This window comes from Spea bombifrons, chromosome 6, assembly GCF_027358695.1.
Source record: "Spea bombifrons isolate aSpeBom1 chromosome 6, aSpeBom1.2.pri, whole genome shotgun sequence".
Classification (NCBI taxonomy): Eukaryota; Metazoa; Chordata; class Amphibia; order Anura; family Pelobatidae; genus Spea; species Spea bombifrons.
The window spans coordinates 1,909,926-1,923,310 of NC_071092.1; the positions used below are offsets into that span (position 1 = coordinate 1,909,926).

Below are 13,385 nucleotides of genomic sequence, written 5' to 3' on the forward strand. Positions count from 1 at the left end.
ACGAGCGCCACATCCCGAGCGGCGCCGGAAGTTGGGTGGGGGAAGGGCGGGCGCGGTCAGGCGGGGCATCTGTGACCAAGCGCTATACACCAGAGCCCAACGGGATATGGAGACGTGGATCCAAAGAAATGGCACCACCAATAGGACACCGTTCTCTGGTGCTTAGCGCTCCAGGCCAACCCGGAAGACTTTATGCGTCAGGGAGCCTGTAAGCGACAAAATAGGTGCGATTTCGTTATATAATCAATCCTCCTGGCTGCCGGGAGGCGACTGGTTACTGCATTGTACGGAGTGTGTCTGAAGAGTCTGAAACACTAAAGAATCGATTTCAGAGATCAGCCCAATCGTTTGAGGGATGGGCGTGTCCTGAGGGTGGGGCAGCAGGCAGTGATGTGGCATAGTTGGTGTCCAGTGGTTACTAGGTAACAGCTGCTAAGCAACACATTTAATCCTTCTGACGACCTCCTTAGCCAGGTCTTCCTTTTACCCTAAACTGACCCCCTGTACCCTCATGGGGTAAAAGAGCCAGGGTCCCCACTATTATCACAGCCCCCCCATGAATGAGCCGCTCTCACACCGTTACTTATGAATCAACATCTTTATTGTGGTTTAGAAAAATACATCTTTAAAACGCAGCGGTCAGTCCGGGGTCAGTGCAGGCGACGCGGAGGTTATATATACGGCGTCTGGCCGGAGCAGCCGCGCTTTTGTTCTGGTTATTAAAAGGTCAGTCATGGAGGCCGCGGCCAGATCTATACATTATACAGACATATGCGTGATGAAGGCAAATATATTCCTGTTAAAAAAACTCATTATAAGAAACGTTGTGTTTAGTGGCGTGATAAATAAAATACATTTTTTTCTTTATGAAATTAGAGCTTTGCGTCGAAATCCTACGAATATTTAAATACAAAATTGCTTAAAAAATAGGTAACAGATAATTCCTCGTAAGAATGCATCAAAAATGTTAATATCCAGGGAATCAGAGAATTCTTTAAAAAAAAAAAAAAAAAAAAAAAAAAAAGGGAATCTTTTATTTTAAGGGGCAATTGTTACCCCTCGGGCTGTACAATAAGGGCGGGCGAGAAGACCACCAGGGTACTCAACTCGGGGTAAAAAGCAGAAATTGACAAAAAACCCCGCAGATTCTTAGAAACTGATCCAGAAAGCCTAATGCTCTTATGGGGTAGTAGAGACAGGGAATAATTACTGCAGAGGCAGCCAGCCTCTGATAAAACCCCCCCCAAAAAACTCCCATGATCCTCAGCCGGTCTGACACCAGCTTGGAAAGCCTGATTTATTATAACAGCACGCGGAGAGCTGCTTATTCAGATTAAAATCTCCAACCTGGGTCTCTACAGCCCCCAAAACATCATTTCATGGGCACACGCATCGTGAATATACATCCCCCCCCCCCCTTCCAGTACAGAGACACCTGGGGGTACGGTGCCTGCGAAAACAGTACAAGGGGTCCGTAGGAACAAGATAGTCCAGGGGCCGCTATATCTGGCACACAAGAGGTTACTTATATTCTCCCCAAAAATAAAATCTGTGTTAATATCTGCAGTTTTAGTACAAAAAGTTTTGTTTTTTCAGACGCATTTCTCATTTACATAGAATTGAGGATTAGGAGGATCCATCTGTAGCGTATTCAACATCTACCGCATCCAAGGACACGCGTGTGACCGGGGCAGGGCCTGGGGGCGCTAAGAGGAGACTGGGCATTCTGTGGGGTACTGGGGGTAGATCACGTACACAATAAAAGGCACTGATTGAACCACAGATTGTGCTGATTAAAACTAAAAAACATAATTGGTGAATAACGTTCTAGGCTACAGCAGAACAGGTAAAGGGTTAACGTCTTAATGCCCATTCTAAGGACCGCGGGGTTTGTTCTTGATGCGTCTGGGAGACGAGGAGGAGGAGGAGGATCTGACATCTCGGACTCTTAAACTAAGTACGTATTTAGACCTTGGCCCTAAACGTAGCGGTTTGCGGTTAATCCAGCAGGCTGTTCGTGGCGAGATGTGATTAGTGGGAGTTAGTGACGTTCTATTTCCTTCCTCGTGTGACCCCCTGCCCCGGGGAGAGGCCAGAAACGCGTTGCTATGTATGGCGCTGGTGACCTTTCCTCGGCAGCTCCTCGTGCTTGCGTTGGGGGGAGATCCTCCCCGTCGCCGCTGATCAGGGGGTGTTGGTTTTCAGTAAGATTCCCTGCAGATCCTCGGGAAATTTCTCTATTATCGTGTCCACGTGTTCCTGCAACTTCTCCAAAGTCTCCGCTTTCACCGGGAGATGTTCCCTCTCTGCCTGCACCTGGAAAACAGAACGCGCTTAAAGAAAGCAGAACACCTAATGATGCAAGAAAGCTCAGCGTGCCCAACGATGCAAGAAGGCACAGCGTGCCCAACGATGCAAGAAAGCACAGCATGCCCAACGATGCAAGAAAGCACAGCACGCCCAACAATGCAAGAAAGCTCAGCGCGCCCAACGATGCAAGAAAGCACAACGATGCAAGAAAGCACAACTCCTAACGATGCAAGAAAGCACAACTCCTAACGATGCAAGAAAGCACAACGTGCAGGAAGCATTCAACGCGTCCGTCTCCAGAATGAGGCCGCAGCAACCCCCTCCCGGCCCGCGGATTACGTCTCTGATGGCGGGATTTACCCCCACAGGCTCTTTTCACACTTACCAATTTATTTTTAAGTTTTAAAACCAGGTCCACGGCTTCAACTTCTGTGTGTTTCTCCACCCAAATGGGTAAATCCTGAATAAAACAGAATTCCTGTATCACAATGACACGCCGCAGTCACACGGGAAGCACAATACTCCGAATACTAACCACTTGTGAGTATTGGAATGAAACGCGTTTCCACCATTTACCGTTTCTCTTCCTCCTCGCTGGATTCAGGAGCCGAATGCCTACCGTATGCCAACCCTGTTGGTTACGCCCACTCCTGACCAGGCTCCACCCACTTTCTACCTGTTTAATAAATATTAATGAGCAGGTACCTCTTTACAAAGTGCTTCGAGGTGAAGCGCCTCTAGTTTTCGGGTCATCTCTTTCCGGCGTATTCTGAACCAGCCGTCAAAGTTTGGGGAACGGAGGAAATGCCTTAAAGGAGCGGAAACAGCGGAGACAATTTACACGATACGGGCAGCCATAGTGAATACACTGAATGCCGTGCTGTAACCATAGCGATGGAGCGGCGAGTACCTGTAAAGGCCGATCCAGTCCCCTTTTAGATGGGAGGTGAGCTGAGGTCCGGCTTTCTCCAGGGTCTTCATGAACTCCTCTTGGCAGAAAGGTTTCAGCTGAGGAGGACTCTGCAACACAAACGTGGAGATGCAAGACCGGCGGGCAGCGTTACTAACCGGCCCCGCGGGCCGCCGCGTCGCTACCACCCACCTTCCACGCGGAGATGCTTTTCAGAAGCGGCATCAGACTGGCCACGTAGCGTTCCTGCGCGAGACGAAGCAGAGGAGATATATAAAACGCAGCGGGAGGGGAGAGCAGGGAGAGGAGAGCAGGGAGAGGAGAGAAGGCCACGTACCAGGGGGATGATGAAGCTTTGGGTCAGTTCAAGAAAATGACGCCGCAAAATAGCGTTCTGCGCCTCCGAAGGCCGCTTCTGCTGAACGCCCTGAAAGACAGGAGAACGCGTCGGGAGGGAATTCCATTCTTTTCATCCACAGGATAAACACGATTTAATTAGCTGGGGAGGAAAAACATTCAGCCTGCGCGCCCGCCGCTCCTGAGCCTCATCCCCTACAGACCAAGCCCAGAGAACGTGTCTCCGGCTCGGGATCGCAGCGCGTTTCTGGCTGCAGAATTCCGGCCTGAATAAACACGCAACACGCATGAAGGAGCTTCGTCAAGCGGCGCGGACTGGGATCCGGCTTACTGTCTGCCTCGTCTCCCAGCAAAACCAGTGCAGAGACCGGGAAGCAGAGAGGGTAACGATCCCTCAGAACACCAAACACGTCGCACCGTGGGAACGCTCGTCATATGTTCTGGCCAAACACGTTACATTGTTAAAGCTCTAGGAAGGGGGCAAACTAAGGCAGGCTTTTGAGCCGCGAACACGATTTATACGCTTCACAGACCCCCGAACATCCCTGACAGGAGAGACGTGAAGAGAAACAATAAATATTATTTATTCTTATTATTTATAAATATTATTATTAGATATTTTTGGGCTTTTTTTGCAGGATTTTTCTTTGGATTTGCCCGAATACCTTCTGCAGCTGCTTGATGATCTCCTCGTCCCGGTTCAGGTACGTTTTGTATGAGCTGTAAACCCCTGCGAGGGAAGCGAAGGTGAAGCTGGTGAGTGACGCGCATGCACTCAGCTCAAACGCTACGAGCGGAAAAACACACTCACCAGGCTTCGAGTCCAGGGTTTTAAGGTTCTTTAACTTCTTGACCTTCACTTGCTTGGGAACATCTCCTGCGTGAATTAGAAAACAGCACTTTATTAACCCGTATGCTGTGGTGGTGGGGGGGCTACAGTCATTTGGTACAGAGCAGGGGGGGCTGGCACGTTCAGGAAAAGCCAAGTGGCCCCAACAGCCCCCACCATCCAGTTAACTCACATACTGACACACGTTTACACTAATACACACACGCTCACACACTCATGTTAACGTACACTCCCTCTCACACACAATTATACATTCATGCTCACACGCACACTTATACATACACTCTCACATACATACATACATACATACATACATACATGCATACTCAGCCCCTCCCATCTCACTCCCCTCTCCGTACACAGAGCCGTAGCTGTGTGAGCCCGTCCGGGTTGGTGCAAAATTCAATACAAAGGGCCAGTCAGACATTAAGAGAGAGTGACGCCCTCCTATGTTTTCGCTATAGAATCTTTAACAGCAGCCTTCACTGCGATATCGTTTCTTGATTTTACTCCTCGTGGGGCTGACGTCGGCCCCCGTGGAACCATCACCCGGTGACGCCCTGAATAAGCCGAGCGTTACCTGCGAGTTTGACGTCTCCGATGCGGATGATGTGTGGCCAGTGCTGCAGAGTTTTAGCAAAAAATGGGTTTGTGACCCCAAAGATGACAGAGGGCCTGAAAAACGAGGGTGAAAATGGAATACGATTAAAGGAGATATCTAGATTGTAAGCTCCTGTGCGCAAGCCCCCCCCACCTGTTCCGTTATACGCTATTTGTTATGTCTACCCATTGCACAGCGCTACGGAATATGACGGCGCTATAATAAACAATAATAAATAATCTCAGAAAGGACAGTAAAGAGGCTCTAAACCGGAATCACACGTAGCAACGTCAGCCGAGCGCGAGATGTCATATTCCCCCCAACCGCCCGGCGCAGTCAGGGTACTTACGGTGCCTGCGTCCGCGTGGTGTACTCCTTGAATTCCGTGTCGTGGATGGTGAAGTAGGGTCTGTAGTCGCTGCAGTATTTCAGGGGAGCGATGCACCTGCGCGACGCGGATGCAGAACGTTACAAGAGATTCGCTCCCATCTGGAAAGCCTCCCAGGTGCGATTCATTAACGTGGCGCATGCTCAGTCTCCTCTCCAGGTGGCGCTATTACAACACTAGGATATGGAACCCAAAACCGAGTGCGAGCGCTCACACTCCGTTCACCGACTCTCAGAACGTCCACTCATTTAAATAACTGTGAAATGGACTTCACTCTTTGTGGGGCGATAAGGCACCCCCCATTAAACCGAGACGGGTTTATTACGCTCTACGATTAATTGTTTGTTGGTTAAAAATCCTCTGGATTCTTACAGACTAAAGATCAATTCCTAGAACCACAAAACAGCGACAGGACGACGCGTTTTATCTCACCCCACAAGAGCCAGAACCGTCTCAGATGACTGCGAGGGCGAGGGGGCCATGACCACGAGGGGCTCTCCTAATAACACGAGTTCCCACAGTAACTGGATGTGGATAAACACCGGACAGAAGCATCTGAAAGAACAAACAATTATTATTGTTAATAATTATTGCCCTATCGCACGGGGTACGGGCAGCACTCATCCGAAAGCCTCGTTACAGCGAGAGGCGACCAACGTCTCCGGGCTACTTACCTAAAAATATCGACTTCATGGACAGTGGGCAAGGTCACCGAGATGTGTGCGTCCGACTACAGGGGACAGAGAAACACACGACTACACGTAAGAGAAACATTTATTCTGTGTATATTCACCGGACCGGCTGCGTTGGGCTCTAGCGTCGGGCTCTAGCGTCGGGCTCTAGCGTCGGGCTCTAGCGTCGGGCTCTAGCGTCGGGCTCTAGCTCAATGACCCCCGGAGCTTAGATTCATCATCAGAGTTGGATTTAAAATGAATTCAGTTAAGGTCATTAGTAATGATAAGAATGTTTCCATCCAACTACCACAGCTGGTACCTTTAAATCCAAATCATAAAGTTATCTTAATTCATTTATGGCGGCCCCTTGGCGGCCCCATTGGACTGAATTGGCTAGCGCACATAACTTGCTGTCAGCCTCGTGGGCCGCCTGCCACGTTGGGACTCGGACACCGTTAATCCAGACACGACACACAATGTTATTAGTCTATTTCCACCGTACCGGCTGCGTGAGCTCCAGCATCTGCGTTGTTCCGGGTTTATCGAGACGCGTCGGGATCCGGACCTTAAAAGAGATCACAGAGTTTTATACGAAATAATCGCCCGCCGTACGTTCCGGGTTTATAAACGGCAGCAAAGATTATTCCTCTGTCTGCGAGGAGGAGAGATCCATGACGGCTCCATCGCTTATCATCACCACTAATGCTGCCATTTCTATGGCCCTACGGACAGCTCCTCGGCCAGCGGCACACAGTCTCGACCTCTTATATAATTATTTATTATTTTCTTTTATTTAGACAGTTATGGGTAGATTAACCTTAAATATAAGGAAATATTTCTACGCAGGCCCAGCTATATTGATCACGAAGACAGAATTTAAAGCAAGGCAGAAGCCGGCCATTTAATCTTCCGGACTCATCACTGCCAGCCGGACAGGGGGCAGCAATCACACGGAATAATGATTGGGGTCCGGGGGCAGGCGCACATGCGCCGCTTTCAATTACCTTTATCACAACTCCCATTATGGGCAGGTTTAGTGTTTTTCCAGGTAGCGGCTCCGGCCATCGGTCAATGTCGCTGCAAGCTGGAAGAGATTGTGTGATCAGAGACGCCGTGCCTTTAAATCCGTGACCGGCACAAATAACGCCCCCTACTGGTGGTACACTTCAAGCTTAACCCTCCAGGCCAGCGAGGATTTGCAGGTGTCTGACGCCAGGTACATAGCCCGGCCGGCCAGGGGGAGGAGGTTTAATGTATCTATTATTTACTGCCCAAAGAGCAATCAATCAGAACAATAGCTGGGAATTTACGAGCAAGTATTTAAAGAGCCGAATCCCAACAGAGACCGCGGCGGGGATTATTTATTCATACGCTAAGTAAACCGAGCTGATCGTTTATAGCGCAAGAGGCCACGTCTCAGAAAAGTCATCCAAAGTCTGATTGGAAATCAATGAACCTGCGCAGGAAAAGAGGCCGCCGGCGGCAGAGTCACCAGCTGCGATCAGAGTCCGGCTCCAGCTCACAGACTGTTTATTGCCTCCTCAGGGTCACCCCACTGCCCCAGAACACCCCATGCGGATGAGAAGAGACCGCGGCGCTCACGGCTTACCTGCCTCCAAGCAGGGGTCGCTCCTCTCAAAGTACTCCGGGGCAATCTGTTTCAGAACCGCGTGGAAAAACGTGACGTACGGAAGCTTGCTGATCAAAACTAAAGACTGGGGAGGAAATATTAAAAATGCATGTTTAGCACCAAAAATCTGCCCACCGTACAAAGGACCCGATCCGAAAATCAACATCTTAACTGACGGACGTCTTTACTGGGTGGGGGGGTCGGGGGAACCTGCTCCGATTGGCCTCCTGTCGTTTGTCGCATTTCCCGACGCATGGACGGCACATCCAGGAGAGATCAAACACAAGCTTGTCTCACACGGCTCCGTCACCAATAGTTACCTTTTGGAAGTAGCCCCTTTTGAGGGTCTTGTCTCTAACTTGTCGGAAATACACGTAACCATAGAAACAGGCCGGGTCTTTCTATAAGAAGAAAAACAGAAGGAAAATGTTGTTTTTCATGTTAGGGCCACTGGCCAAAATTACAGCCAGCTCCGTACTGATTGGCTGGGCCATTGACCGTAGTCACAAGCAGCTCTATAGCGATTGGTTGAGGTTAGGGTCCTTTTGTTGTCAGCGGCTTCTCATTATTTTAGATTCTACCGTCTTTATTTGCTTTTCCTCCAACTAGTTACAAGAAAAAAAAAACTATCATTTCTTTAAAAAAATAATTTTACACCAAAATATCCAAACCTTTAAATAAACGGGTGAGTCCCGGTCCGCTTGGTCGAGGACGCAGTGCAGAGACGTCTTCCTGCCGCTCGCCTGCCGGAATCTGAAGCAAAACTGAGTGTCTCCGAGACATCCTAAAGAAAAACATCCGGCGGTCAGTAAAACCTCCGCAGCACCGGAACGTCCAGAAATCCCCAAAGCCAACAGAACCAAAGGGATTTAAAACGTTTATAGACAGCCGTCCGATCCCAACTCCTCTGGCGAGGAACGGGTTAAATACCGCCACTGGGTATCATTTCCATTAACAGCAAACAAGCAGAAGAAAATGTGACATCCACTTAACGACATAAAAAGAGAGACATAACGGTAAAAACAATAAACACAAGAAGTCTCCAAAGGGGGACTTCTACGCTCTCTCCGGGCCGCTCGGTCACTATTACCACGGATTCACACGAGATACCTCTATGTACCAACGGATAGGAAATGACCCCCCTCCCCAACAGAACGAATAATTATTATATTTATATTACATAAAACATGGAGAATAATTAGGGAATAAAAGGACATTTTACCTGAATTAGAGTCTGGGAATGATAAATAGCAGATACTTGTTTTCTGAAGAAAAAAGAAAGTATAAAATATAATTAAAGACCTGTGTGATTTGTATTTTTTTCCAAAAATAAATGAATGGCTTTTATATTAATGTAAATGATCAGAATTCTATTCCAGAATTGCGTAGGTTAATTCCGGGTAGAAATAATAATTATTATTATTATTATAAAATAAAACAATTAATAAATAAAGTTTCTTCTGTTTTTAGGTTAAATCTTAAAACGAAACAATCTCTAAAAATGTTTGAATATTTTTATCACAAGTAATAAAAGAACAGAGACTTCATCCCTGGTTCATGTTGAACGCATTACATGTATGTTGTATGTTACCTCTTTATCTGTGAGCCTAGCATGTGGGGGATACAACGCCTACAGGGGAGGAAAAAATAAAGAAATCAGGTAAATTTGCATTCTGTTACCAAGATTCTTATTCACAATTTAAACTTTGCCAAGAAAAATGAAGAAAGAGTTCAAGTTCCACAATTACAGCAAAATGATACTTTTAGATGCAATGTAAGGAGGTTTGATTTTACTGAGGGGGTAGATAAGTGAAACAGCCTCCCAGCAGAGGTGGTAGAGGGTAATACAGTGAGGGGATTAAACATGCGCGGGATAGACATACGGCTCCTGAATCTAAGACGAGACCAACGACCGATTAAGGTTTGAGTCTTTACAGCAGGAGAAACGGGGGGGACTAGACGGGGGCCGGATGTTTTTTAATGGCTGTTATTATTTATTCATTTATATAGCACCACCATATTCCGCAGCGCTGTATGATGGGTAAAGAAACAAAAGGTGAAGCGGGTCCTGCTCACAAGAGCTTACAATCTAGAAAGTTTATTATGCAATAACCAGCAGAAACTCCCCGGCTGTAAGCGGAATAATAATTCTCTCCCCTTTACACAACGACTCGACTCGCTGCATCAGCAAAGCCAAGCGGCAAAGTCCGTCCTGGATTTCCAAGAAAAGAATTCCTCGGCCGCGAGAACCCAGCAGCGCTTCGGGCCGCCGCGTCACCGCAGGAGGTCATTCGGGTTCAGACTCTGCGCATGAACATGAAGATCATCCTGCGCCGTCTATACTCTCCCTGCCCTAACTCTCCTCGTTACACCCGGGGGGGGGGTCCATCAGACATATGCGCGACCCCCACCAGGAAACGGCCTCCCTGTGCCCTTTAACGACCGTTCTCAGAGCAAGATGAGGAAGAGACCGCCGAGGTGTTACAGGATGATGTCACACTTATTCCATACCTGCTACTTTTACAGAGCACTGGTTATAGTTAGATGGCACCGGCGGGACTTATCAGGCAGACACGGATTTCTACGAGGAAAGTCCGGCAGGTTAAGGAAGTCTGAGGCCAAAAACGTAATATTTATTGGGATTCGGGGTTCTAGAAGATCCGCGGAGAGCGGCGAAAACGCACAGAAAACACAAAGTTCTGGCAGATACGTTCTAGAAGCAGCGGCTTATTTAAAGGTCCCGACTTAAAGGTCCGAGGCCACAAGCTGTCGGCAAGCAAAGCAGCTTTCCCCGAAGCCAAACACGGCCACGTCTTCCTGGTGGCGGATGGAATCGCTAATATTTACTCTCTGAGGCCAGCGACGTGTCCTCTAAACCCCCCCCCAATCCTGCCACCAGATATTAACACTGTTAGATTACTGATTGGTGAATTAGATTGTAAGCTCTTCAGAGCACATAACATCCTGTATGATGGAGGATGAACGCTACACCCGTAGGATTGGCTGCAGAGAAAGCTGAAGCCTTTCAAATACCAATGAGTGACAGGAGATATTCAGACGACAGAGACCGCCGAGTCCTGCAGCCGCTGCAGTAGCTCTTGAAATGCAGACCTGTCAATCATGGCTGTACCAGAGTTTAATCAAAGAAATTCTGACATCGTAAGAAAATTTTCTACCATTTAACGGGAAATAATTAAAAATTCATGAATTGAAGCAGCACATTTAAAAAGATGCATTTGCAAGCGAAACGCCGGCAACAGCGCAACGCCGACAACAGCGCCACGCCACACAGAATTCCCCAGCAGAGTCTGTCTGTGGGTTGGGGGTCCCTGTTGGGACTGGAGGCCAGAACATTCTGCATGGCCCTGTCTGGCAGGTTGGGGTCCAAAGCCTCCTTATTGGCCTGGCAGGTTGGGGTCTCCGGGCACCTGTTTACTTCCGCCTGGCAGAGTGGGGTCCCAGGGCCTGGGTTTGGGGTATTGCAGGCAGTTGCTGGCTTCTTTTGCCCCCCTTACCTCCACAGTCTGGCCCAGCTCCAGGTCAAAGCCCACCACACAGATACAGTGCAGCCAGCCAGAGAAGCGGTCCCAGGGGAGGGACACGGGGTCCCCCGGGGGCGCTTCCACCCCATCACCCGACATGTCTATCCGCGGCGAGCCGCCATCCATCCGTCAATACACCGAGACCTCAGCGTCATCAACAAGAGCCGTCGACTCGGGGCTGGGGGTAATGATGCAGCGAAGCGCAGGAAGACCGGGCGGAAGTGCTGCCTCTGCCAGCACCTGTCAGACAATGAGGAAGAAGGGGAGGGGGGCAAAGCAGCTCAGGTACAGAGGCAGGAGGGCAAAGCTCTCAGCCTGGGTGGGGTGAGGCAAAGCTCTCAGCCTAGGGGGGTGAGGGCAAGAGGGCAAAGCTCTCAGACTGGGGGGGGGTGAGGGCAAAGCTTTCAGCCTGGGGGGGTTGAGGGCAAAGCTCTCAGCCTTGGGGGGGGGATGAGGGCAAAGCTCTCAGCCTGGGGGGGGTGAGGGCAAAGCTCTCAGCCTGGGGGGGGGGTGAGGGCAAAGCCTAAAAAACTACAACCAAACTGCAAGCTGTGCCACCTGTGGGAAATCACGCAGCGGAGATGAGACGCAATGCAAAAATGTGGCCGACACGCCTGGTGCATCGAGGTATAAATCAGTGTCACTCGCTGGGCAGGATTCCTTCCCGAGCCCTTAACCTGGATTCATGAAATATTATTACATCATCGTTATTAGAACGGTTGGAGACGGTCGTCGACGTATTGCGGGTTGAGGATGTAGCGTCCTTGGTCTCCAACTTCTTGTTGTCCCGGCTGTTTTAAGCACAACCCAGGAGAACTTCTTTCTAGGATCGAGTTGTCCAGAGAAAGGTCAGCTCAAGGTCAAGTTGATGGCCACCCAGTTAGCCCACCACCCAATGATACAAAGTGACATTTTCGCGGACCCCAAAGGGGTGACGAGGGCTGTTTTTACACACACTGGATGCTTATAGCCTTGTGTGGTTACGGCCAACCTATTTTAGGTATAATTCCCGGTTAAACTCGTCTGGTCTCCAGTCGTTCCCCGCCGGCTTATTCACTAATAGAGCTTCGTTTAGAGTGAGGTCACGCGGAACTCTCCCCAATTATCACCAATAAGAGGAGATCATCCGGTAACATCTGTCGGGTGACCTTTTCCGTCACGTAAACTCCAAATTCTCCTCGGCGTCTAGATGTTAAAGTGGAGCGCGTTTACCGCCCACCTCTCCGGGGCTTTCAGCTCGTAACAATAATTGAAAACACTCTTTTGTCATTAATTCTCTGGCCGTAAAACGATATTTTAGGAACGGCCCGGATAAAGTTTAGAGAGCCCCCGAGAGCGGGGTTCTGGGATGTAGCTGTGATCCATAACGGGGAAGAACGGGTTAATCGGCGGAATAGATTGGAATCCTCGGCAGTTACCGTCAGTCCTCGTGGGATTGGGGTCCGGCCCGGGCTCATGGCGACAGCCGTACCCCCACCGAGGGGGGGAAGGGTGCAGGGGCCCAACATGAGCCCTTCTTCCCATCCAGGAGGTGTAACCCACCGCCGCGGCCGCGGCTCCGAGATGCTCCGGGACACCCTGGGCGCTCGGAATGATCGTCCAGTATAGATCGTGAAAATAGGGGTAACATCATGGGCCACCCCAAAGCGAGCGGGCCCCGAAAATATTAACCCTTTCAGAGCCCCATGTAGTGGCTCACCAAATGGTGCTAATACCGGTTGTCCTGGATCCATAACTTCTCATTATTAAAAAATACAATTAATTGAGTCACCTGCATTCAAGCAGGGAGATCAACCATAACATACTCTGAGGAAAAGCACCGACTGGGGGTCTTACGTAGCATTTTTTGTTACCCTAAAGGAGAGATCTGATGCACAGGACAGGGGTATATGAATTTTTCGGGGGATTTTTAATATGAGGCAGTCAGGGGGTTTAACCCCGCAAATGCCAGGAGGGAGTTATTTGAAGAAAGCAAGCGACCAGGCAGCAGCACAACAAGTTCTAAGGGTTACCCCGGGGGGCTTCCTAGGCAAAATGATTCAGGGGGGCAAAAAGATAATTCTTATGCAAGTTAGTGAGCAAGATCCATTATAATGATATCAACACTTGAGGAATCCTCCGAG

General features: G+C 49.2%; 1 protein-coding gene across 1 annotated transcript; it reads right to left on the bottom strand.

The window, feature by feature from the left end:
• Positions 1-2,104: 2,104 nt before the first annotated feature.
• On the bottom strand, positions 2,105-11,473 carry DENND6A (DENN domain containing 6A). The gene is made up of 20 exons (XM_053469392.1): positions 11,236-11,473; positions 9,312-9,350; positions 8,943-8,985; positions 8,392-8,504; positions 8,041-8,121; positions 7,700-7,805; positions 7,095-7,174; positions 6,593-6,655; positions 6,091-6,146; positions 5,849-5,971; positions 5,378-5,473; positions 5,008-5,102; positions 4,389-4,454; positions 4,243-4,307; positions 3,558-3,647; positions 3,413-3,466; positions 3,221-3,330; positions 3,016-3,118; positions 2,696-2,770; positions 2,105-2,316 (listed from the first exon to the last, which is right to left on the bottom strand). The coding sequence occupies exons 1-20, from the start codon at positions 11,386-11,388 to the stop codon at positions 2,185-2,187; spliced, it is 1,743 nt and encodes a 580-aa protein (XP_053325367.1). The 5' UTR covers positions 11,389-11,473; the 3' UTR covers positions 2,105-2,184.
• Positions 11,474-13,385: the final 1,912 nt, after the last annotated feature.

Bases quoted from the DNA above. Each gene is read 5' to 3' on its own strand.
- DENND6A (XM_053469392.1), bottom strand. From the start codon at position 11,388: ATGGATGGCGGCTCGCCGCGGATAGACATGTCGGGTGATGGGGTGGAA. The intron at 5,972-6,090 runs GTAAGTAGCCCG...TTGTTCTTTCAG, and splicing joins CATGAAGTCGATATTTTTAG to ATGCTTCTGTCCGGTGTTTA. The intron at 4,308-4,388 runs GTGAGTGTGTTT...CTTCCCTCGCAG, and splicing joins AACCCTGGACTCGAAGCCTG to GGGTTTACAGCTCATACAAA.